The following is a 27,903-nucleotide window of genomic DNA, read 5'->3' as shown; positions in this document are numbered from 1 at the left end:
CGAACATACTATAATCAGATTACAATTCTAATGAACTTTAAATACTTCTCTTTATACATTTTGGTTGTCATCATATATAATAATACCTGATGCTCTAGTCAGCCCTGGCCTCCCCAACCGGGTTCTGATTCCATGCTATGTATGTTTGTGTATGTTATGCAGGATGATCACTGTCAGGGTCGGACTGGCCCGCCGGTGGACCGGACTATCCACCGGTAGGCCCCGACCCTGAATCGCTCCCCTCTTCGTTGGTGGGGGGAGCTAGAAACTTTAATAGTTTAAAAAAAACAAAAAACTCACGTGACCGCAGCACCGGCTCCGTTCGCACTGAATGCCGGGCATGACGTCATCACGCCCGACGTTCAGTGAGGAGCGCCGGCAAGACAGAGGAGAAGAAAAGGAAGAAGCAGATAGAAAAGGTAAGTGATAGGGGAGCATGGAACAGAAATAGGAGTATGGACAGGGTCAGACTGGCCCGCCGGTGGACCGGACTATCCACCGGTAGGCCCCGACCCTGAATCGCTCCCCTCTTCGTTGGTGGGGGGAGCTAGAAACTTTAATAGTAAAAAAAAAAAAACCTCACGTGACCGCAGCGCCGGCTCCGTTCGCACTGAATGCCGGGCGTGACATCATCACGCCCGACGTTCAGTGAGGAGCGCCGGCAAGACAGAGGAGAAGAAAAGGAAGAAGCAGATAGAAAAGGTAAGTGATAGGGGAGCATGGGACAGAACTAGGAGTATGGACAGGGTCAGACTGGCCCGCCGGTGGACTGGACTATCCACCGGTAGGCCCCAACCCTGAATCACTCCCCTCTTCGTTGGTGGGGGGAGCTAGAAACTTTAATAGTTTAAAAAAAACAAAAAACTCACGTGACCGCAGCACCGGCTCCGTTCGCACTGAATGCCGGGCGTGACGTCATCACGCCCGACGTTCAGTGAGGAGCGCCGGCAAGACAGAGGAGAAGAAAAGGAAGAAGCAGATAGAAAAGGGGCTGTCTGTTGGGAGGGAAATAGGTTTATTAAATGGGAATACTATTACTTTTATGTTGGGGCTGGAGGAAGTCCTAAGTATTAAATGTGTGTCCTATTGATTTAACGCCGGGGCTGGTTGGAATTTTCTAAATGTACCCATTATTTTTTCCAAATAGGACCCCTCAACATTCCAGGATCCAGACAAGCCGCAGCTAAAGAAACCAGCAGCCACAGGTGGTAAAAGTGACAAGAACAGGTAGGACAGTCTGTCAAATGTTCTGAGTCTAGTGCAGGCTTGGCTAACCTGTGGCACTCCAGGTTTAGTGAAACTACAAGTCCCAGCATACCCTTCCAGCAATAGGCTGCTATATATTGGTAAAGCATGCTGAGGCTTGTAGTTTCACAACACCTGGAGTGCCACAGGTTAGTCAAGCCTGGTCTAGTGGGATAATCCCGATTTTTGGTGACTGTTCTTCCCAATCTAAGGTGCAGATCAAGACTGTACTCTTTATACACACTGCATTCTTTAAATACTACACTATTGTGCTAGCTGTCCTTTGTGGGCTGACCACTCCCCCTCTAGTGTCTGGTCTCGACTCTTTGATGGTTGGCCACACCCCCTCTGGTGGGCCCCTAGCATTGCTGTCCCCTGGTGGGCCCTTCATGCCCCAGTCCGACACTGATCACTGTATATGTTATTTTATTACCTTCTCCCTGTTATGTGATGTTTGATTACGTGTTGTTGATGGAAATAAAAAAAGAACACTTGCTGAGAACTGAATGATACATGTTCAATGGGGGGGACCTTACTCCATGTTTATCAGAAATATATTTTAAAAATGATCAATAGAAAAAATAAAAGGGAAGCTACACAAAGGAGGAACTATGAGATTCCAGGCGATACATATTTATAGATTAATAAGGTTATTGCTAAAAAAAAAAGTAGAATATAACAGCCAAATAAAGCAAATATATAAGGGGCAAACATTCTAAGGATAAATCTTTCAAAATACAGTCATGGCCAAAAGTTTGGAGAATGACACAAGCACTGGTTTTCACACTGTTTGCTGCTTCTGTGTTTTTAGACATTTTTGTCAGATGTTGCTATGGTATACTGAAGTAACATTACAAGCATTTCATAAGTGTCAAAGGCTTTTATTGACAATTACATTAAGTCAATATTTGCAGTGTTGACCCTTCTCTTTGAAGACCTCTGCAATTCGCCCTGGCATGCTGTCAATCAACTTCTGGGCCACATACTGACTGATGGCCACCCATTGTTGCCTAATCAATGCTTTGAGCTTGTCAAAATTTGTGGGTTTTTGTTTGTCCACCAGCCTCTTGAGAATTGACCACAAACTATGGGAAGTTTCCTGGTCCTGGACCCAAAATTTTGATGTTTTGATCTCTGAGCAACTTAGTTATCACTTTTGTCTTATGGCAAGGTGCTCCATCATGATGGAAAAGGCATAGTTTGTCACCAAACTGCTCTTGAATCATTGGGAAAAGTTGCTCTTGGAGGACGTTTTGGTACCATTCTTTATTCATGGCTGTGCTCTTAGGCAAAATTGTGAGTGAGCCCACTGCCATGGCTGAGAAGCAACCCCACATATGAATGGTCTCAGGGTGCTTTACTGTTGGCATAACACAGGACTGATGGTAGAGCTCACCTTTGGTTCTCTGGTCAAGCATTTTTACAGAAGCCAGAAACAATCTGAAAGGGGATTCATCAGAGAAAATGACTTTACCCCAGTTCTCAGCAGTCCAATCCCTGTACCTTTTGCAGAATATCAGTCTGTCCCTGATGTTTTTCCTGGAGAGAAGTGGCTTCTTTGCAGGCCTTCTTGACACCAGGCCATCCTCCAAAAGTATTTGCCTTACTGTGCATGCAGATGCACTCACACTTGCCTGCTGCCATTCCTGAGCAAGCTCTGCACTGGTGGTGCCCCAATCCCGCCGCTGAATCAACTTTAGCAGATGGTGCTGGCACGTGCTGAATGTTCTTGGGTGCCCTGAAGCCTTTTTAACAACTATTGAACCTCTCTCCTTGAAGTTCTTGATGATCCAATGAATGGTTGATTTAGATGAAATCTTACAAGCAGAAATATCCTTGCCTGTGAAATATCCCCCTTTTTGTGCAAAGTGTAGAAGTCAAATAATTAGATGAATTCGCTTCAAATTAATAACAATCGATTTAATTGGATTTATCTGATAATATGCGAATAGCACGCTACGGCGTGTAAAGGCGTATTACGCAAACATTTACACTCACACATTCATTTGTAAATAGTTCACCTTAATAAAGTTCCAGCACATTGTCCTTTATAGTCAAATGTAATAGATTTAATAGTTTAATATAATAATGTTAAACCACTCTAGTGATATCTAAGGTTCAGGATATTGGAAATGTATCATATTTAGTTTCATTCTAATCCACTTTTTAACATCAGACATCCGCTACAATCGGCTAAGTGATAGCACCATGCGTATGCTAGTTATGGATGATAAAGGATTAATGCTCAAAATGATATTGTGTTTGTAATACTAATAGACCGCTTTGAACCAGCATTTCGGCGGGAAGACACGTAGGCAGCTGTTGGAGAGTTGACCTCCACCCTTGAAGGGCATCGTTTGAACTGACCTATGACCTGCATTATACTGGACAGTCCTAAATCCTGAACCAGTGGAAAAATGCCATGACATCACTACTGATTTTTTATGTACCACAAACTATATATAAACCAGGCACTGAAACCATCATTCAGTCTACTTTGACCACAAGCTTCAGGATTGAATCACTGTATGCTGGATCCAGTGTGATGCGTATGTATTGGCTGTACTTTATTTTATTAAATTGTTATTTGTTACATCTACAGCTATTAAAACTCTTTGTGCATTGGAACCACATTGATCGCAGCGGGCAATGTTCATTGATAAACAAGCAACAGGTTGGGTGCTAAATGACCTACATAAATTATATAAAAGCAGTGCCTAGTCAAGTTGCATCTCTCTCAAATGGGTTCTGGAGCCCGTAGTAAGACACAAATCAGAAAAACTCACAAGGGCGCGTAAAGCTTAAAATTCAATATTGTCACTTTAATAAATATTCACATAACATATAAAACTCATTATTGGTGGAGACTTATAGTCAAATCTCAGGTGCATTTGGCATTACAGCACATACAACCCAGATGGTAATATGAAAGAGGGTAATCAAAAATACAATCAACAGCGTCCACAGATAAAGTTCCTATAGTTACCACTGCTGTCAGACTACAGGGTGATGGATTTTGAAAAGTTGTTGGCAACATGTAAAGACAACAAATTATTAAGAGATCAGGAGGATTATAATAATGATACAGTGAGAACGCATAATAGATTCTCTAGAAATCAGTCAAAAAGAAGAGATAGGTCTAATTTCAGATATGCCAGTCATGTTTTTGGGCAGAGAAGTAGACCCTACATGAGGAGAGGTAGTGGGACTTTGATATTCACCTATATATCAGGATCATGTAGAAATACAGGGAGGGTCTGCTCTGTCAAAGATTTAGCTGTAACAGATGCTAAACTGAGTGATCTGGGGTATGTACCCAACTGCTTTGAGAGAGAATCTGTTCCAAGAGATGAAAGTACGAAGGGAAGGGGGTATGTCTCTGAATCTCAAACTAATCTTGTAAGAAGAGACAGATCCCCTTTTGGCAATAATGACATTAGGGAATCTAATAGAAAAGCGAGAGGGTCCGGATCAGCTAAATCTCTGAGTCATCCGGTCTCACTGAATAAAGATTCAGATCACTCGTTTCCACTGACTCTTCTTATTTTTTAAGGAGGGGTCATTACCCTCGGTTATATGCACAAGAGTGCAAAGGAGAAATTCACATACACCCAAAAGATCAAGAGAAGACTAGTCAGAGGATCCAGAGGAGGAATCCTCAAATCAGTTAAAAAAAACATGCACAGAAATTAAGAGGCAAGGGAGTATTTAATTTGTCCTCAAAGGTGTTGTCCAGAATTGAATTAATTACAGAAGGGACTTAAGTTTGCCCCTGTAACAAAACCAAATTTATTTAATCTATTTGTAGCTCTTAATGTTCGTACTTTAAGTAGGAAACGCTATTTTGCGTCTAAGACCATCAAGAGATCTAGACAAGAGGCTCTTCCCATTATATTGGATGATGATGACCGATGACCAACGGGCCTTTGCAGATTTAGAATCTTTAAGTGCAGATAGTGCTAGTTTAGATTTTCCAAAGTAGATTAGTCTTTATGATGTTAATTCCTCAGTTTCTTCTGTGAAATTTAACAACAAATATATCCCCTGCAGTTTAAGGTTCCACATGTAGTTTCTACAAAAGAACTATGGAGGATTTCAGGATGATGTGTGATAAATCACTTAATAAACCTATTAGAGATAATTTGACCCCCAAAAAGAGTAAGGCCATGAGAGTTCTAAAGTTGTACACCAACATCATAATTAAACCAGCGGGTAAGGGTGGGGGTGTAGTGGTGCAAGAATGGTTGGACTATTTCACAGAAGCTATGAGGCAACTAAACAATGAGTACTTCTATATCAAATATTTATAAACAAGGACCCCACATGCAACTATCAACTGAAACTTAAATATTTGTTGGATGAGGCCCTTTCTAAAGGGTTGAGGACATTTTTTGGTTCTTATACACCAAATTTTCGGTGGTTCCAACATAATATCATTAAATTGTTACAAGGCATCAAATGGAGACCAACTTACTACTTCCTTACATGCGATGTAGAAGCACTGTATTCTAACATTCCCCATCAATTGGGTCTAGATGCAATTAATTTCTTTCTGGAGGGTTCTAAGAATGAGGATCCCATGCTGTGTGAATTCTTATTTTCATCAATACACTTTATTCTAAATAACAAGTAATTTTTATTTCATTCTCACTTTTACTTACAGGTGTTGGGTACGGCCATGGGGACCAGGTTCGCCCCAAGTTACACGAATCTCTATATGGGACTCTTCTGGAGATCCCGTTTTGGGACGAATCTGGTCCTCTGTGGCCGATATATAGATGACCCTTTTTTGTTTGGGATGGAGATTTTCACTCTATTTCACTTTTTATTTCTCACCTCAATTCCAACGATTTTGGTCTCAGATTTACCAGTAATTTTCATCCATTGACGATCAATTATTTAGATATTACTCTGAAAATTACTCAAGGAGACATAGTGACGGAGAACTACTTCACAGATGTTGATACCTTGAATTTTCTGTTTTATAAAAACAGTCATTATAGACCTTGGAGGGATAATATCCCAAAGGGCCAATTCCTTCGCATTAGAAGGAATTGTTCTGAAGATACAGATTTCAAAACACATTCTGATAAACTGTATAGGTCATTTCAGGAGCAGAATCCTTTGATTAAAAAGGGACTAGAACTGTTTTCAGGAGATCAGCAAATTTAAAAGAAAGCCTGGCACCAAGTATGTATCAGAATGTAAGTCTGTCTGCTTTTCCCAATAATAGTTTATGTACTGGGAGGTGGTTAGGGAGATCAAATGGCTTCTTCAGATGCGGAAAATTAAAATGTATAACTTCTGGATTTGCAGACCATAAGTGTTTAGACTTCATCTCATTTACAACAGGAAAGAGGTTTCCAATTGAAAGGACCCTTGATTGTCAATTTACCTTTGTTATTTACCTGATTAACTGTAAATGTGGCATCCAGTACGTGGGACGAACAATCAGGTCTGTGGGAACTAGATTTAAGGAACATCGTTGAAATATACTAAACAACATCAGAACCCACAGCCTATCCGTACATGTCAATGCATGTCAAGGGGATAAATTAGTGGGCCTCAAAGTAAGGGTCATTGAACAGGTTGGCCCAACAAATAGGGGAGGTGACAGGTTTAACCGGTTAAGTAGACGAGAAGCCTACTGGATCTTTAGGCTCAAGACATTGACACTGTATGGTCTGAATGATTCTATAGAATTGAATAGAGTCTGGATGTTGGTTTTGTAAACATCCACTTTAGTTATTTATAATTTTATTCAATTAAATGATACTCCTTATTCCTTCCTTTTTTTATTCTTTACTGGGGATTTTTTGAGCCTTTCTATAGTACAGTATATTATAATGTTCATTGGTTAGTGTATTTATTTATAGTAATTATTTTTTTTTTGTTAATACATGGGACAGTACGATGTCATTCTGTTTTTTGTATTATTGGTATTTGATTGTTTATATAATGTATTATTATGCTTATCTATTTTATATTTTTTTCTGTTATTGGTTGGTTATTATTATTTTGGATTTATGTATAGATTTCTGTGGATGGTATTTTAGCTATCCTTCTTCCCATCTTCTTTTATTTGGTAACCATGACAGCTACAATTAGCAGATCAGGTGGGTTGTTAAGACTCACTTTGATGAATGAAGACCTGGCTAGTTTGGCAGCTGAAAATCATGTGATCGGCTGCGTATTGATTAGGAGAATGGGGTCATGTGATCCTGACATGGCTCTTTAGAACAGTGCATGCAGACAAACTATCATCTATGCCTTTGATGAAATGGCTGTATACTAACCGATAAACGCACCAGGCAACTACCTTTGTATTGGTGGATATCAGTGCTCTTTTAACCCCGGGGGGTTCATCCACACTATTTCTGGATATTCCAAGTTTCTTACCATTGGTTTGTTTGAGAGATGCTGCAGGTTTTTCTCACTCTCTGTGGTCCACTGAGCCGATTGGACACTGACTGTAGCTATACTTTCCAGATTTGTTCACTCGTTATATGCTTGGTTTCTCCCGCTATATGACATTGGGTTCACATGTAGATGTGTTAAATGGGAGCCACAGTCTAGGAGTGTCTTGAATTAGACACACGCTTGGCTTTCGCTCAAACAGAGGCTTGGATTCACACATAGCTGTGATATATGGAGGCCACAACACAGGAGTGCTTTGTATTGGAAGTCTGACAGCAGTGGTAACTATAGGAACTTTATCTGTGGACACTGTTGATTGTATTTTTGATTACCCTCTTTCATATTACCATCTGGGTTGTATATGCTGTAATGCTAAATGCACCTGAGATTTGACTATTAGTCTCCACCAATAATGAAATAGAGCTTTAAATGTTATGTGAATATTTATTAAACTATCAATATTGAGTTTTAAGCTTAGCGCTCTCTCTTGTGAGTTTTTAATATTTATTGAAGGGGACTAAGCGAACATAACAAAAGCAATGATGACTGCATGTGTTTCCTTGCTGCTAACCATGGTTAACAGAGGAAGAAAATGATTTTAAGCATCACCCTCCTTTTAAAGCTTCCAATCTGTAATTCTAACTCAATCAGCATGACAGAGTGATCTCTAGTCTTGTCATTGTCAACACTCTCCCCTGTGTTAGCGAGAGAATCACAGACCTGATGTCAGCTGGTTCTTTTGTGGCAGGGCTGAAATGCAGTGGAAATGTTGTTTTTGGGATAAAGTTCATTGTTATGGAAAAGAGGGACTTTGAAATTAATTGCAATTCATCTGATCACTCTTCATGACATTTTGGGGTATATGCAAATTGGCATAATAAAAACTGAGGCAGTAGACTTTGTGAAAAAAAATATTTGTGTCATTCTCAAATCTTTTGGCCATGACTGTCCAGAGACCATTGTTGGAACTATGGAGGTATTAATAACCAATCCAGCCAATGAGACATGTGCTTTCATTGTCTAACTTGCACTAGATAGTGGAAGGATTGTTGTTAATTCTTTGCTATATATAACTGCAGATCTGCAGGGCTACCCTTAAAAACACATTATATAGGTTCGGAGGTTTGAAGACTTATATTCCAAACAAGTAGCAGTAGCTAATTCCTTGAGTTTTGCTCATTGGAGAAACACCCACATTTCACCATTGTCCCACGTTTTAATTTACAAAGAGAAATTTGTGGTACTTGTTAATTTTATTCTGAAACAAAACACTATTTGAAATATCAAAAATAGAACAGGCATAAGATAAGTGGATTTGGTACATGTACAAAAGCCAATACATACCCCAAGTAAGATAGTAAAAGGGGTTGTATGAGATAACATTTATCAACAGGGAAAATAGTTTGCAGTGACTTAAATTAAAAAGGCTTAGAAAACATAATATTATAATCAGATGACTAATATGGATAGAGATATATAGATGAAATCAAACGGAAAACAACTGAGTGTCAAAGAACAGGAAGGGACCAGGGGGCATTTGGTGGAAAAAGAAAAACAATTAACCCATTCACTGCCAACTTCAACCCTCTGACAGTGCTGTATGATGTACTATTAACTCACACATGGCTGGGTGCATGTTGCATAGCTGACTCATGGCAAGAGAAAGATCACATTCTATAGATTGGTTGCCATGGAAATCCTTCAAATCTTGTGACATTTTATATTTCCAACATTTCAGAAGAACGGGCTCTCATTATCCTCTCTGGGTTTCATCATAAAGAACTCTCAAGTGGTTATGTTTTAAGTTAATCATGATATAAAGAAAAACAGCACCAGATTGTGCCTCATTGTGTAGGTTTATTCATCAAAATGTTCTCATCCTGGTCACCAGAGATACATTTAACACCTGCTTATGCCACATGAGGCTTATTCATCAAAGACTAAACATAATAATAATTGATTGTGGCCATAAGTAAATCAATACAAATACATATATAGTAGAAATATACAGATATAATATATATGTATAACTATCACTGTCATTTAAGTTAAGATGGCCTCTATAAACCAAAAGGATTCTGGGACACTTTGTTTTGCCATCATCGACAGGCATACAAACATTTTTTAATCATAAAGTCCTTTTTCTCTTGAATATTATTTAATGGAACAGATAAATGCTGACACAGGTAGCATATAATGGTATTTATGTCTCATGGGTAGTTGGGGGCAAAAGAGATGTCCATTATTTAGAAATTATGTGGCAATACAGAATGAAAAAACAGAATATTTCCTTGAGCTAATATGTCTCATTTTTACTTGGGTAAAAGGTAAACTTAAAATATGGTTTAGGTATTTAAAGCTATTTAAATATGGATTATGTCACTTGATTTTCAGTAAATACTTAATGAAACATATGGAGACAAATACAGAGAGAACCTAATTTAACTGCATAATTGCTTTTATTAATATGAACTGTAACCATACTCCTCCACTGTCCGGATTTAGGAGGGACACTCCCGATGATAGGGCTCTGTCCTGCTATCTCAATTGCTGGGAAATTCGGTGGAGATTCTGTCTACTGCTGCTCTGCAAAGAAGGGGTATTGCGGGGAAGGGAGAAAAGAAAGTGGTAGCCTTAGGGTTCAAAAGCGCTAGGCAAGCCCTGGGGGCATGGTCAATTGCACATTAGGTGTGGTCACGCCCCCAGTGGGCCATGGCCACCCCCCATCCCACAGCCGGAGAGACAAATGTTGGGAGGTATAGATAACTGCCAATCTACTTGAATATTTCAGGTATTCAAATATCATCCACAGGAAGTAATGAATGATCCATTAAACCTTGTAATCTGCTATAAGAAATTTCTCTCCATTAAAAAGCAGTAAGGGTGGTATCACAAAGCAGGGCCTGAATGATGCAATCTTCTAGCTATAAATATACTGCTTTCATAAAATCTCAATCCTTGTCTTATATTTCGTAAACATAAGACAAAATAATACTTCAGCCCTGTAACACAGGAGAGATACAAGTCTGAAAATGCTGCAGGCATGTGATATAGGAGGAGAGTTACCCCTTCACTATGTCATCATGGTGGCAAATCAGCCCTGGAAAAGTTCAAGCACTGCCATGAGTCACTACCCATAAAGAGGCTGTACCACCCCTACACTAAGCAGCACACTCTTAGTTTAAAGCAGCATTTCCAGATAAGGTATAAAATCACCCTACCCTGGGCGCCCTTCACCGGGCCCCTGGGCACTGCTCCATGCAGCTGTAGTCCTTGGGGCAACATGGTTTGTCTCACTGCCCCACCTAACTGTGTGGTGCTGCTGGTGGGGGTTCCGTGCGAAGACATGGAGATTACAACTTCTTACTGGTCTTTCTGCTCACAACCCATTCTACAGCTAAAGTGGTGAATAGGACTGCAGCAATAACACGATCAGATGCAAGCATCTGGAATTCTGAGTATTCTGGTTCAAGGAGAAAGCAGAAAGGTTTATCATATAACAGGTTCCCAGCTAATTCTGTCTCATACTCCTTGGTTTGAAACATCCTACTGTCTAGTGATGGCAGTGTGTCATATCCAATTGCACTGTAGAAAACAACTGTTTTGTGTATATAGTTGATGTAACCTCTTGCAAATAAAATAAAACCAGGTTTAGGTAGGGTATATTTTTACTTTAATGTTCTTCAGATGTCTAGCAAACAAGTAGGCAGAAGTCGCTGTGCACAGAGAACCTCAATACATTAGCAAATGCTGCCACGCTGTTTCTTCCAGCCAAAGGGAGATTGAATGTCATACACTGTCTTACACGGACAGTGCCATTAGTAGCCACTATGAAGGACATTGTAATAATCTTGTTTTTGCTTTTACCAAACAATGGCTTTTAAATAAAGAGTATCTCAGACATGGCATTACTCTTGCTGTATTCATTATGATTAGTGCCAGAAGAGCTCTACTATATTTACAGAATAAGCAATGTTTCATGTTTCAGTACAATGTCCTTTTATCCACATGAAGCCCTAGTACATCCAGACACTGTTCTTTTTGATGTGCACAGTTAGAATTTTTGGATTTTTATTAGGAAAACCGCTGAAATAAAGCGGAAAGGTTTAGCTATTTTGCTTGACAGCTGACATGATTGTTTGTGGAATTCTACCACATATCAAATTATTTCTATAAATATTACATCAGTTTTGAAAACACAATGAAACTATGTACAATAGTACTTAAAGAGCCAGTATTTGGCATAAATATATCAAATGCTATGTATTACTAAGCTTAATAATATACAAGAAATAACTGGAGTGTTTTTGACTTAACTAAAGTCCCATTCTCCCAGTTCCACCCCTCTCCCGCAGGGTGCAGTGTGAGGTGCTTCTCTAACAGAACAGAAACGGTGGCTTTTGTACCTGTATAAGACCCCATCAGGACAATGTCCTTAGGATGTGGGAGGATAGCAGTGGTCTGTAATGGAGTGGAACAGCTACAGTGGATTATAATGTTAACACCAAACAGTGTATTGTACCTTTGGTGGACCTGCAAAAACTATGATTAAAGCTAAACTATTTAACCCCAACTGTTTTAATATATAAATGTATACCATTTTTGAGCTACCATGATATTTTAAGTATATTTACCCTTTAGATGACTCAATTTATACCAAATATAGCCTTAGTTGCATAGCAGATATGGCCCTGTTATTCAAATATATTTGTATTTCACCCCACTGTTTGATGATATTAATTCTTCGGCCCCAGCATCTCACCAGCAGAATTTTGCATTCAGACAGAGCATAATAGTTCTATCTGATCTATATGGGAACTGTGCTATTCACACACATGATCCTTATTCCGCCCACATGCTATTCCCTCCATGCTCAGTTTGAACCAATTAAGAAATGTAAAAGAGTGACATGATAGTACCACTAGACCAGTTAAAATTGATGTGCTAAGTAAAATCACTGTACAAATATGTATAGCTGTTATAGTTATTAGCAAGGAACACTTATCCAGGCTGCAGTGCTCATCTGCTAAAACACAACAGATTGTAATGATATTATGGTAATAAATCTGGTGCAGGTTCATATCTACCACTTTTCTTTTGGATAAATTAAACGGTGTTGCGCATTCCCCTTCTGCCCCCTATCCTTTCACATCCAATACACTCTGGGGTCAGTTACATTAATTCACTCCGCTATTTCTCTCTTGCACTCATTTATCAAATTCACAGAGGAACAATCATACTTAACACTTGACCACCAGTCTTATTTGTGTGGCTCTCAAGTAACTGTAAAAGCAATATATATATATATATATATATATATATATATATATATATATACACGAACTAGAGTATAGCATTTCAACCATCTTGAGGGGAGGACTTTTATTGATTCTTATTATAGCATGTTATACAATGTATCATTCCCTGCATAAACTTGATTTCTGATTTGCTCTAATATACTTGTATTGATTTTCAGGCAAAGAAACAATGCCTATTCCAACTTGTTCCATTTAGCGGATAGTAAAAACATATATAATACAGGATGAATTAATGTGATGAAATCAATAATTTAGTAACCATAAAATGCATACATGCATTCTGAAACACTGGATAAACTTTATATAGCGTAGCACGTTAACCTGTGTTTATTGTCTTTAGTGGCTACGAAAAGACAGCTGCATTTTACAGTTTTAACTTTAACTCAAAATATTCCTCAGTGTGTACATTCATCCATGTGTAGAAAATTCCCTTTCTAGCTATTTGAAATATTGAGGCATATGCATGGAAAAATACAACAGTTGCCTCTAGAATTCTAAAAATAATTGTGCAATCTGCCAAGTACCTGACCCTGGTTCGTCATGCAGCTTCAGGGCTTTGCCACCAGCTATGTTTCCTACAATTGCATGTTGGTATATTTTATTATTTTTCACTATCGTTATATAGTGTCTGAATGACGGTCGCTCTTTAGGGAACATTTTTAAAATAGTTTTATGCTGCATCTATATTTATCCTGGTAATGACAAAAGCAGATGCCAAATAATACACTGTGAATGTGTTTTATCACTTTTATCAAGTGCCCACAATTATGTTACTTTGGGCTATTATGCAGTAGGTGAATATACATTGGTTTGCTTTTTAATTTTGGAAACAGTGCTAATCTGCAGCATCCATTAATCATAATAATATCCCCTCTTGCGCTACCTGTATCTCAGGATTTATGTGCAGTAATGGGTTGTGTTTGGCTCCCTTAATCTCTACTGTGTTTTTGATCACATATTTCAGTTGAATGTGAAATGTAGTGAATAAGCAGATATGCTGAGAGTGGGAAAATTCAGAGGTGGGATCCAGGAACTGGAAAACTTTCTATACATGCCAACTTTCATTTAAATATTAGTGTGCACCCAATTATTTGCGGATATACGCACATTGCAACATGGGCACTGAGGGTCAGACAAATCCATTATTCTATCAACTATAAAGAATAAAATGCTCTCTAGTCTTAACTGTAGGAGATGTGATTCGGTTCGGGAGCAGCTGAGAGCTGGAGTGTCCAACTCAAGTACAAAAGTACAAAAGTACAATAAATGCTAGACAGCACTACATCTAGCGAATGGATGAATTAATTCATTAGTAGTTGAGCATGCATACAGTTATTGTACAGTCCTGAAATAATGTCCTTATAGATGTCTATGTCTGTGATGATCCAGAATGAATATAAAAAGTTTCTGGTAATCAATTGCAAATGTTCCAGTAAATTCTAGTTAGATGGTTTGATTCAAGTAATCCACAATGCATATGGGGTGATATATGTGACAGTTTGTCCACTTTATCCAGCAGTATATTATCTCAAGGCAAAAATAAATAATTAAGTATAAATAGCTTACCCAGTGTCTAGCTGACCAGTCACCTGAGGAAGAAATATTAACACTCACACCACTGGAACAGTGATTATGGACAGCTGTTCCTCCTCTGTCGCTCCTTCTTTGTATCCGTGTATGCAGGAAAGTCTGAAGTAATCATAGGTTGAAGTGTATGTAAAAAGTAAACTGATTTATTAATTAATAGTAGATACGTTGGGTATATCACAAAGAAAAGGGTCAATGGAGAGTTCAAGGTGCTAAAATGACTTAGCAAATGTCATTCATATAGATAATGTTTCTCCAAGGAAGGCTTTGTTAACTGAAGCTGAAACACATTGGATATCTTCATCAATTGCTGCACTCCCTACACTGACGCTTCTGCGTTTACTGACAATATATTTTTGCAGTGTATTTGGTGAAGTGAAGAAAACCAACGCATTTCAGGTTCAGTTAACAAAGCCTTCTTTTGAGTAAGGTTAACTATGTAACACATAGAGACATTGGGTCTGATTCATTGAGGAAAGTAAAGCAAAAAATGAGCAACTTTACACCTTGGAAAAATCATGTTGCATTGGAGGGGAGGCAAGTTTAAACTGTGATGGCAGATTTATAGTTGGGGTAAGGCATGTCCTAGATCAACTTTAAATTTCAGTGTACACATAAAGCTATCAAGTATTTGTGGCTACATGAAAAAACAGCCAGTATTTGGCTTATGTGCAAAATAATAAGCTAATTTCACCCCTTGCATTGTAACATGGTTTTGGCCAGGAGAAAACTTGCTAATTTTTTTGCCTTATTTTCCTTAATGAATTAGGTCCTTTATCTCTATGAATGACTTTTGCAGAGTATTTGATGAAGTGAAGAAAACCAACGCATTTCAGCTTCGGTTAACAAAGCCTTCCTTGGAAGAATGCTAATGTCCCTACTATGTAACATATAGAGACATTATCTCGCGCCGGGCCGTACCCATATCCGCAGCAGGTCTCCAAGGTGAACAGCCTCTGGCATGTTAGAACAATGTAGGTAAGGGAAGTCGGCAAGTCAGATCCATAGCTTCGGGATAAGGATTGGCTCTAAGGGCTGGGTCGGTCGGGCTGGGGCGCGAAGCGGGGCTGGGCGTGCACCGCGGCTGGCCTCCCGCAGGAGTCATTCATATATATGAATGACTTTTGCAGAGTATTTTCAACACCTTGAACTCTACATTGACCCTTTTCTTTGTGATATACCCAATGTATCTCCAATTTATCTTATGAATAGGATACATTTAGTTTTAATTTATATCTAAAATTAATTAATAAATCAGTTTACTTTTTACATACATTTCAATATGTGATTACTTCAGACCTCCCTGCATACATGGATAGGAAGGAGCTTCAGGAGAGGAACGGCAGTCTAAAATCACTGATTCAGTTTGAGTATTAATATTTCTTCCTCAAGTGACTGGTCAACTAAACATTGAGTAAGCTATTTATCCTTAATTATTTGTTTTTGACTTTATTTGAGGTAATATACTGCTGCATAAAGTAAACAAGCTGTCACATATATCTCCCTATATGCATTGTGGATAATTTGATTCAAACCTTCTAACTAGAATATATTGGAACACCTGGGGCTTTTTGGACAACAACTGAGTACCAGGAACTTTTTCTTATACTCATTCTGGGTCATCTAAGACATTAACAACTATAAGGATATCATTTCAGGACTGTACAATAAATCTATCTATCTTATATTTAGGTATCTCTCTATGTCATATCAATATATCAATATTTCTTAGTGGTTAGCACTTCTGCCTTACAGCACTGGGGTCATGAGTTCAAATCCCAACCATGGCCTTATCTGTGAGGAGTTTGTATGTTCTCCCCGTGTTTGCGTGAGTTTCCTCCGCGTGTTCCGGTTTCCTCCCACACTCATAAAAACATACTGGTAAGTTAATTGGCTGCTAACAAATTGACCCTAGTCTGTCTGTGTGTTTGTGCGTGTGTTAAGGAATTTAGACTGTAAGCCCCAATGAGGCAGGGACTGATGTGAGTGAGTTCTCTGTACAGCGCTGTGGAATTAGTGGTGCTATATAAATAAATAGTAATAATAATAAAATATAATAATCTATCCATCTATCTATCTTATATTTATGTATCTCTCTATCTCATATCTATCTATCTATCTATCTATCTATCTATCTATCTTATATTTTTATATCTGTCTATCTCATATCATTCTCTCTATATCTATCTATCTATCTATCTATCTATCTATCTATCTTTCTTATATTTAGGTATTTCTCTATATCATATCTATCTATCTATCTATCTATCTATCTATCTTATATTTATATATCTGTCTATCTCATATAAATCTCTCTATCTCATATTATTCTATCTATATATCTATCTATCTATCTATCTGTCTTATATTTAGGTATTTCTCTATCTCATTTCAATCTATCTATCTATCTATCTATCTATCTTTCTATCTATCTATCTATCTATCTATCTATCTATCTATCTATCTATCTCTATCTTATATTTATGTATCTATCTCATATCTATCTATCTATCTATCTATCTATCTATCTATCTATCTATCTATCTATCTCACTCATATCTACACATATTATATCTATTTACCTTCATGTCTATCTATCCATCTCTTGTATGCACATGATATATTTCTGCATATGTCTGTCTTATATCACCAACAGTGTCTGTTGTTGCTGGAATCATGTATTGAGGGAGCAAGAGGAATGAATCATTTCCATGTCTCTGTGTTACACGGCATACTTCACTGGTGCACGCTCCATTCTTCTTACCTCCTATTAATTTCAACAGTCTGCCAACTGAAATCTAATGGCCCACCTGCTCCACATGAGGAAAAGATAGAGTGACAAATGCCAATTATATTGGTTTTCTATAGTCACAATGGGTTTCTCTCCAGCCCCCTAGATACATAAAAATGACATGTATCTATGTACATTTCGCCTTGATGACTCTGAAGTCATTCTGCATTCTAGAGGCATTTCCCACAGCAGTCTTGTCTACTACAAACATGGAATCTATATGTTGTAGGCGGCTAAACGAAAAACAAACAATATTTATTAATTAACGTCTGTGTTGCCACAATTGACATAAAATGCTTACATTGATCTACAATGAAAAAATAAACAAAAAATAAAAATAAAAAACTGCTTTACAAGACCTTAAAAGTTGTTTCAATTCAAGATTGGAAAGATGAAATATTTACAAGAAACAAATCAAATTATATTACAGATTTAAATATGGTTAATGAACCCAATAGTTATAGACTACTACTATTGCGTGACAAATATGTTTCATATTAAATTCAATAAAACACAGAAATAAATAACAATTATAATATATAGGTAAAATCAGTTAATTTTCAGCAACATTGTATATGAAATTAGCCTAGTAAAACAGGTTAATTTTGTGCAAGCAATATGCACAGTGGTAAAACAAATATAATTTGATTTAATTAGTGCTAAACTGTGTTTAATAACAGCACTTTTAGCTTTTTAATTATTTTTCCTCTAGTGTGCTAAGCTGAAATGAAAAAAAGAAATCAGCACCTTCCTATAACAATAATCATCTCATTTACAAGCCTGAACACTAATAAAACCTATGCAGGTTTATCTAAAATACCCTGCATTTTGTAAAATGGCAGAGCAACACAGTAGAAATCCTATTAAAACATATTTGCAAAAGCCATACATCAGTAGACACAGAGGGGATCTATAAGGACAACTGAGAGCTCTTAGCTCAGAGTAATCCTAAATAAATAAATCTTATGAGTTCCATCAGAGGGTGTCAGTTAATGAAAACTCTGATCACAAGGATGGATAAATAATAAGGCTTAATAATTACCTGCTTGGATGTTGTAGATCCATATTGTAAAGTCTTCAGGAATGCATTGAGAACCCTCTCCGATATGCAGCTGCTGTGAGTCAGACAGGAGAGGTGTACGCTGGCTAGCAGTGGGAAGAGGTACGTTCGGCGGAACACTAAAGCAGGACAAGAGGCAGGTTAGGCATCCAGGTCTCTTTGGGTACCAGAGAGCTGAGATGCTGCAGGAGAGCGAGTTCTTAGAAGGGGTGTGTACATAAAACAGGCTTACATCTCCACTGCATCCTCTGTATTCCCTCACATCTGCAGACTAAGGAAGGGGTGTCTGAGGTTAAAGGCTGCGTACACAGGACCCCTGGGCATCCCCTTCCTATGTCAGGGAACATCCCAACAGGGATCAATAGGATATGAGAGGGAGAGATACTGCTCTCTCCACAGTGCTTTAGAGGAGGTGGGGAGAGAGGAGACAGTGTGAGCATGCGTGGGGATTTAGCTGCACCCTTTATTATCAAGACGGGTGCTTAGTCCAGGTGCTGCACTGCAGGGGGTTTGTTACCGTGAGCGTAAGATCTCTGCTGGTAAAAAAAGGAAGTTGTTGGATAAATAAACCCAACAGCCACAGGACATTTACTAGCCATGGAATACCTTTGTGTGGTGAATTAACACTTTCTTGTCTTAGGATCAAGAGGTATCTGCAAGTTTAATGAAACGTGTGCCTCACTGAACACATGCTGAATGCACAGAGTATGAGATAAAAAAAAGGGGTAAGATGGAATACAGCATTAGATAGGAATGGACAGTATATAATGTTAAAAGGGAATTTAAATGAATGGAATTTTGGGCATTCAAAGGAATATATAGAGACAGATGGAGATAGATGAGATGAAAAATTGATCAATGAATTAAAAATAAGGTGGGATACGCAGAAGTCTGACATGTGAAATAGAGAATGATTAATTGATCAGTTAGGTTATACAGAGAGAATGAGAATGTGAGATAAAAGAAAGGGCAGAAAGGGGTTGAAACTACAGGCTGTGGTGACAGGAAGGTCTGAGTTATAGATTGTGCAATCCAAGAAAAGGAAAATGAGCACATTGAAATTTGAAGATACAATAGGATGGGAACGGCGAGTACAAGAGAAGACGGTGGAAATCAATAATCCAGGGACAGAAAAAAGGATCGTTGTGGAAAGAAAGAGAAACTGAGTTTGCAGAACAGAGAGAAACTGTAAGATCTTCTGTTAAAAGGGCTGGAATAATAGTATGTAACAGAGCATCTGAGAGCAATAAAACTGGGATTAAGAGAATGCGAGAGAGAAATTATTCATGTCGAATTTACAAAGTGGGAGAGTCCAGATGAAGTGAGAAACAAAACAGTAGATAAAGCTGAGGGTATAGGTGCCGGGAGAGAGACAAAAGAGGGTTATATATGGAGAAATATGGAGATGGAGTAAAAGAAAGCCAGATGGTGCTAGATTAGAGGTGGTAGATTCTAACTGAGTGCTAGGCAGCAAAACACAAGGTAAGGGGGAAAGAAAAGTTGGAAAGGATAGATGGATCTAAAGTTCTTGATTGGCAATAGAACAAAAGGGATTGCTAGGACCAAAGGTAGGTAGAATAAATGGGGCTGAATGTGTTTTAGGCAATAAAAAACAGCAGTTTATGAAAGGAAAAAGAGAAATAAATCACACAGAGCATAGTTGGATTTAGGAAACAGAGGGACTGATGCAGAGATGACTGTAATTACTGCCATATAGTGCGGCACTAGTAGCATACAGTATGTGCCTAGTTTACGCCAGGCATAAACCACATACCCTTACACCCCACTCATGCCCATGCTTTTATCCTCCTGGACAAACCATGTTACAATGCAAGGGGTGCAAATTAGTTTATTATTTTGCACATAAGTTAAATACTGGCTGCTTGTCATGTAGCACACAAATACTTGATAGCTTTATTTTAAAATTGAAATTTATAGTTGATCTAGGACATGTCCTACCCCACATATAAATCTGCCATCACATTAAATTTATCTATGTTAGTCCACCCATTCCCTCCCGCCTTTACAGACACAGCTTGATGTAAGTGCCAGAATCACACAAATTTGCATGCACCCACTTTTCTGGGTATGCACAAAGCGATTTCCTGAAGATACACCAAGCTAACTGATATAGCACTCACTAGTGAGCCCCACAGTTATTAAAGTCAAGTAATGGTACTACCTATGGGCACAGTATGACATACTTGCCAACTCTCCCGGAATGTCCGGGAGACTCCCGCATTTTGCGAGAGTCTCCCGGACTCCCGGGTGAGTGTGGCAATCTCCCGAATTCTGCCCACTTCATTAGGAAGTGCCCTACTTCCTAGTTAAGTAGGTAGAATTAAGTCCCAAATGCCGCGATTCCCGGTGAATCGCTGCATTTGGCCCCGCCTCCCGCTGTCAAATGACGCTGTTGCGTCATGACGTCACAGGGGGCGGGGCCAAAATTACACGATTTTTGGCGCCCCGCCCCCCTCCACTGGCAGGCTCCCGGAAGAGAGCTTAAGAAAGTTGGCAAGTATGCAGTATGAATGAAACACCTCTTATATTCACCATGCATTAAAATAATAGACCCTTTTGAAAACTCATGCTAAAGGTATTTTAACCACTTAAATACCGTGGTAACTGCCCTAATTCCCAGACTAAAGTTTTGTCACCAGAAATATTTTTTTTTTCATAGTCTACCATGCTGAAATTTATATTGTTTTGTGTGGATAGTTTGGACTTTTTAGGTAGCACAGTGGATCAAAATTATTTACACGCTCCACAAGCTTATGCAGTTCTAGAGTCTCATACACATACACACTGGAGTTTTAAGAACAGCAATTATTGAAATATATACTCACAACAATACAATTCTGACACAAATTCTACCCTAATCTGTGTATTACTAGTGTAATGTATATGACACATACTGGCTAAATTCACTGGTGAAAAATTATGCTTTTACTAGATTTATTTAACGCTAGTAAAATCAAATAGATAGATATCTGGATGGAACCTACTGGTTCCAATGACCCAATATCCACCTGAGGTCTGGAGCAGCGACAGAACAGTGTCCAGTGACTGATTATCCAATAGGTTGACTAGGCTGCAGCCTAGGGTTCAAAGACTTTTGGAGGGAAGCAAAATATATTGGGGTGGAAAATTGAGACAGGGATTGGTGCAAATTGAAATCATTTTAAAATATAATAGAATAGTTATTCTCCACAGTAAGAAGCATGAAAGTAAAATGTAAAATGTTAATCATGATGTACTCCCATGGTAGACAATGAGTCCTCCTTGGGTGCTTGACGATAAGAAGTAGGAGAGGCAAGGATGGTGATAGGTCCAGACTTGACAGCCCCCTCCTCCTTTACATCTTCACCATTAGTAGCACTTGTTCATTTCTCCATTCTCACTTACTAAACATTGAAGTGGAGCTGAGTCTTGATAACAAGTGAACCAGAATTGGTGGAGGTTGGGGTGAAGGAATATTGATTTTAAATCAAGGACAAGTTCATGTTTTTCTATTGTGTATTATCCTGGTGTGGAAGGCGAGGGGGCGCTATAGGTAAATTAGCCTAGGGTGACCTAAACCCTTAATCAGGCCCTGACAGCGTCTATTGGATTCTGAATGATCGTGTTCACTGCAATCGCTGGTTACCACAATCTCTCTCGCAATTCTATTGTATATCAGTGGATATATTATGTTGTGCATTCAAAGGATTGAAATGCTGGTCGATGGTCATGGGCTTCAACACGTAATAGTATTTTCATAGGAAACTCACATAGCACAAGCTCTAAATACTCCATTTAGGGCATTTGGAAAGGAAATGAAACAAGTAGGAGGAAAGAAAGGGAGGTGAAAAGTATTAAATAACTCTTTTAAGGCACAACTTGCTTAGCCTTGTAGTATGTGTCATCGGCTAGTAAAGGGTTAAATCACTGTTACCATAGCTGATATGACTTCTGGTGTTACCTCAGATGTCATTGAGACAGCTGTCACACAATCCTGGATGATCAAGTATCTGCTCATTGTCAAAGAGAGATAGGGATGGAAAGCAGATCTTGTTACTTAGTAAAATGCATTATTTTGTTATAATAATAAAAATACTAATAATACTACTACTAATAATAATAATGGAGCATATTAATGCTGCCTCTAAAATGTATGAGTTAAAATTTAGTATAAAGATTAAATATATTTTTCAATCAAAATAATGATATTGTACAGCCACACTAGTATTTTATACATCCCTATTTGTGTGTTTAATTATATTGCAAAGATGTCTCATTTGCAAAAGTGCATTTATTTTGCAGAAGTATACAGTGACATTTCATCAAGCCTGTCTGTCTTCAATTTCTCATACCGTTTCCTATAATGCATCCAGACACAGCCGAAAGAAGACAAGAAATTGGCAGAAAAGCGCTTATACATCCACCTCAGACACCCACTTGTTGCTGCGCCTACTTTGAGTGATTATGTGTCCAATTGGCAACTCACATTGTGGAAATAGGAAAAAAGATAACTTTAAAATCCTGCTTGCTTCAACTTTAGGACCAACCCCTTGATTTCAACTTCTCAGATTTGCTTTCAAAATACTGCGCGGTTGCACCTTATTCATGTTTTAAATAAATCATGAGCTAGGTGACTTCAATACTGTCTTTACTACATGTGTCACTATTGTATATTTCAATGACAATAAATGTGTTTTTCCCATCTGAGATGTCAATGCAGCTTTCATGCATACTTACTTACTTTTCAGGCCAGTCACATAGGAAATATTATAGAAAGAAAAAAGCCATTAAGACACTGCGATAAAGACTAGACTACTGCTTCTGACCTTATTTTAATGGAACTTCTGTATAATTAATGCAATTAAAATGAACCTATTGTGAAAAATTCAATTTGGTAGTGAAGGAAACAGTTTCTATTTCCTTCTGATGACATCACTCGCTGCGTTCTGCAGATGAATGAAGTCTCAGTAATACAAGGCTTCTCTTTCTACAAACTCAAACTTGGCATGTTATATATGTATGTTGACAAGGTCGTAACTATTGAAGTTACCAAAAGAAGGATTTCTGCAAACTAAATATAGTTACAAAAACAGACATCAGCATTGAGGGATTTTTATGTTTCAATTTATTTACAGATTTCCAAGAATGTTTTTTCTTGCTCCCTATTTTCACATCATAAAACTCATTAAATAAAATCAGCATAATAATTAAGTGTACCTGAATACACCCATAATGAGGGAATAGGTGACCCATTCCCTCATCTTCAACAGAGGTACAGAGAAATAAAGTATATGTAAGAAAAAATAAGAGATAACACTGCATTTAGATAAACAAAATGCACTAAACCATAGCAAAACTTCATCATCATCATCATCAACATTTATTTATATAGCGCCAGCAAATTCCGTAGCGCTTTACAATTTTGAACAAGCATTAATAAGACAATACTGGGTAATATATACAGACAGAGAGGTAAGATATGTTTTTTTATTGTCTGCCTGCATGTTACAGTTAAATGACTAGATATGTGGACATTCACTGAAATATGGCAGCATTCACAGAGCAATTTCTAAATGATTTTCCAAGTAAACAAAGCAACCCCGACCCTCAAGGAAAGATGAGATATAGCAATTCTAATTGTGTTCTAATAAGAAATACATACATTCTCAGCAATGTAAATATAGCACCTTATTTATACTTTAAGTAACCCATATCGTAGACATCAAACTGTTTTGATAGCATGCTCAGTACATAGCATCCACATAGCAATTAATATGATCCATCCCATAACCATCAGTGTGCCAGCCACATAAAGAAACTGACCCACAATGTCACTATGATGATGATGTACATGTAAATGTGTACACAAAGCTTTTTGTACCAGCTGACATCTGACCTCTCCTTCCTTGGTTTGACCCGTAATACTCAGACATATCCAAGATACTATTTACATTTTATAGCCCACAAATAACCTCTTCATCTTCTTTTTACTTGCCACAACCACCCCAGGTCTGTCCTAGAAAGCCTGCTATCAAATTTAACACAAGCTGACAAAATAATGTAAAATGTCATTCATCATTATTATTTCTGTGTAGCCGCAGAAAAACAGCTGAGACCCAGGAGCACAGACAGACAGGCATTTCAGAAACAAATCATATTTATAACCCATATCTCTCAAGATTGAAATAGGACGCATATTTCCATAAGAACAATAGTGACAATCAGCCCTCTTCAAAAAGATTCCACTGCAATCAACTGTAGAGAGGGTATAAGGATTGCATTGAGGCTGCGGAGTGTTAAGGGGTCATTGTCGGAAGAGAGAGGCAAATGAAGCCCCTTGAAATCTGTTATTTAATATGTTTGAGATTTAAAATGTTTATATTATATTTTATTTTGTGTAGCATAAATGAGAATATATATAAAGTATCTATCCCATGGTCAAAGTGAAAATTTAGGAGTGGCGGTATGGAAACTGCAATGGCAATATAAGTGAATGGAATGTGATAGTTTTATACCACTGTATATAAGCTCACTTCGACCACTGTACAATACTATGTATTAACGTTTTAGAATGCTAGTTACATCCAAATTAACCATTTTGAATTAAACCATTTGATATTTGCCTCCGAGTAAGCACAGGACTGTGTAATCCTATTTTAGTTGTATTGTAGATGTTACAACTGCATATTTAGGTTTATCCATGTATGGATAGTGTTCATGACTTATAGTAGATGTATATGTAGATTGACAATGGGTCACACAAACTTAAAACAGGTCATTGTGTTGCTCTTATGACAGAATGTGTTGTGATGGTTACACCACCTCTCATTTTTTTATATTATTTTTATATTATTATTGACAATATATTACCATGCACTATATCAGTGAAATAAAAAGGGTAATATGTATATGTAAGGGATATATATACAGGTGAAATATGGAAAGGTAATACAGTTTAAAGTGAGAATTGTCATCAAGAAGAGAAACTATATAAAGAGATCATAAGGACTACAACATACTGACGTTAACAACTGTCCCTAATGTCCAGGTATAGTTACAGGTTTTAAAGATGTGTCCCTTGAAATGTCTGTCACTGGACAATTTTTCATTATTGAGAAACTGCACAGTACAGTTCCTGCACAGTGCTATTTCTCTTATTCTGACAACTTTCTTATTATTTGGATGTGGTAACATAAAACATGAAGTATTTGAAATAGAAAACAATAACATTATATCTAATACCAGTAAACGTGATGATGCAAAATTCACCTGGAAATTATTTAAAATCTTGTCAACTATGGTTGTTATGGGAAGAGATTGTCTTATACAGGGGAGGGCTGGTAAATTTTAGCCCAGGTGGCCCACTGATCCAGCCCAAGGTAGTCCACTATGGGACCAGGCCAGGGGGCAGATGCCCCTCTGCCAGCCATCCCAGCCAGCCCCTGGTCTTATATACCTAGGGTAGGAAGTGCTAGCAGGCCAGTAAAATTTGATGAAGGCAGACAAACTGGCTGAACTCTTACCCAGTTAATAGTAACTTATAGTGTAAATCACACTGAACTTCTCCAATGTCTGGGTCAACAAGCAGTAGAGTTACTAAAGCTTCTAATATGAAAATTTCAGATTCTATCTATTAGTTTCCAGAATGTACTAGAAACATGGAATCTGATTGGTTGCTACAGGCAACATCTCCACTTTTCCTTTGTAAAAGCTTTAGTAAATCTCTCTGTACACTAAATAAAATGGAACTGCACTAATATGTATTTTCTTGGTGATTACAGAGATCCTTGATGTCAACCCTTTTGTCACCAGAGGGGATTTGCATCTTCACAATCATAACAATGTTCATGTTTTAGAAGAACTGCTCAATTTTTACAGTTTTCTTTCCTTAATAGTCAAAGTTATTGGTACGTTGTGTGGAGCAGTGGATCATATGAATGAAGCAACAGAACAAGTGATTAGAAGGATGTGCGGTGCATTAGACAAAATGATAATAATGTTGTACGTTTTACTCTGCTGTTTTCTGCCAAGATCCTGCTATAAAACTCCCATTTATTTCCACCTCCCCCATGCTGCCAATTTAAATACCATTAGCTGCCCATTTGTGCTCTGTTGTGCGACAGAGGACTGACTGCACGAGCCTGGTTTCCTCTGTCACTTTTATCTCCAGATGGTGATCTCTGGGGACACAATAAGGGCATAGGTTTGGAAATGAGTTAAATGGGGAGGTATTTAACCATGGTAACACAATCATTATGCAAAGTGTACATGAATTGTGAGTACTGTCTACGTATGGACGAGTGTGTCTCAGTTAGTAGCACGGTTTATTATGTATTTTAGTAAAAATGCATTAAAGGAACAATATATTTCTGCATGTTTACATTATTATAAACATATTGCTTGCTTTCTTTATGTAAAATGAGATTTTTTTACATAAACACCAACAGAAGAGTTTCCTTGGTGAAATATTGTCATGAAAAATGTTAATTGGCATCGCTGAGCAATACATTATGAACTAAACATCTATCTGGAATGAGTGTTTTATAACCTTACTCTACAGGAAGAGTAAAATAAACGGTATAGGAAACTGAATATATAAGGAGGTAGAAGAAACATATGAAATAAAAAACTGCAGCAGCACAAACAACAATATCCTTATTGTGTTATGCAGACCCAAATATGTACAGAGATCACATAGGCCCAGGTTTGCAGCCATCCAAGGAGGACAGAAACATGTGTAACAAGGGGAAGGAGGGAGGGGAATGTGTGACAAGAGATGGAGGGCGGGGGCATGTGTGGCATAAGGAAGGGGGCAGGACATGTTTAACAAGGGGAAGGAAGGCGGGGGCATGTGTGACAAGCAGAGGGAGGGTGAGGGCATGTGTGACAAGCAGAGGGAGGGTGAGGGCATGTGTGAAAAGGGGAAGGCGAACAGGAGCATGTGTGACAAGGGGAAGGAGAGTGGGGGTATGTGTGACAAGGGGAATGAGGGTAGGAGCATGTTTGACAAGGGGAGGGAGGGTGGGGGCATGTCTGACAAGCAGAGGGAGGGTGGGGGCATGTGTGATAAGAGGAAGGAGGGTGAGGGCATGTGTGACAAGGTGAAGGAGGGCGGGTGCATGTGTGACAAGGGGAAGGAGGGCAAGGGCATGTGTGGCAAGGGGAAGGGGGGCGGGACAATTTGACAAGGGGAGGGAGGGCAGGGGCATATGTGGCAAGGGGAAGGGGGGTGGGACATGTTTGACAAGGGCAAGCAGGGCGGGGGCAAGTGTGACAAGGGGAATGAGGCTAGGGGCATATGTGACAAGCAGAGGGAGGGTGAGGGCATGTGTGAAAAGGAGAAGGAGGGTAGGGGCATGTGTGAAAAGGGGAAAGAGAGTGGGGGCATGTGTGACAAGTGGAAGGAGGGCGGGGGCATGTGTGACAAGGGGAAGGAGGACAGGAACATGTGTGACAAGGGGAATGAGGGTAGGGGCATGTTTGAC

The 27,903-nt window shown here is 38.5% G+C and overlaps 1 protein-coding gene across 3 annotated transcripts in view; it reads right to left on the bottom strand.

Moving 5' to 3' along the window:
* The window catches only part of NCAN (neurocan), a 141,554-nt gene extending 122,730 nt beyond the window's left edge, over positions 1–18,824 (bottom strand). For all 3 annotated transcript variants that reach the window (XM_075207779.1, XM_075207798.1, XM_075207789.1), the window contains exon 1: positions 18,401–18,824. In XM_075207779.1, the coding sequence (XP_075063880.1) occupies positions 18,401–18,423 (23 nt within the window). In that variant the 5' untranslated portion in view covers positions 18,424–18,824. The remainder of the gene's footprint in view (positions 1–18,400) is intronic.
* Positions 18,825–27,903: the final 9,079 nt, after the last annotated feature.

Source organism: Mixophyes fleayi, chromosome 1 (genome assembly GCF_038048845.1).
Source record: "Mixophyes fleayi isolate aMixFle1 chromosome 1, aMixFle1.hap1, whole genome shotgun sequence".
NCBI lineage: Eukaryota > Metazoa > Chordata > Amphibia > Anura > Limnodynastidae > Mixophyes > Mixophyes fleayi.
The sequence above is the reverse complement of the archived record's forward strand: the minus strand, read 5'-3'. Positions and strand labels throughout refer to the sequence as shown.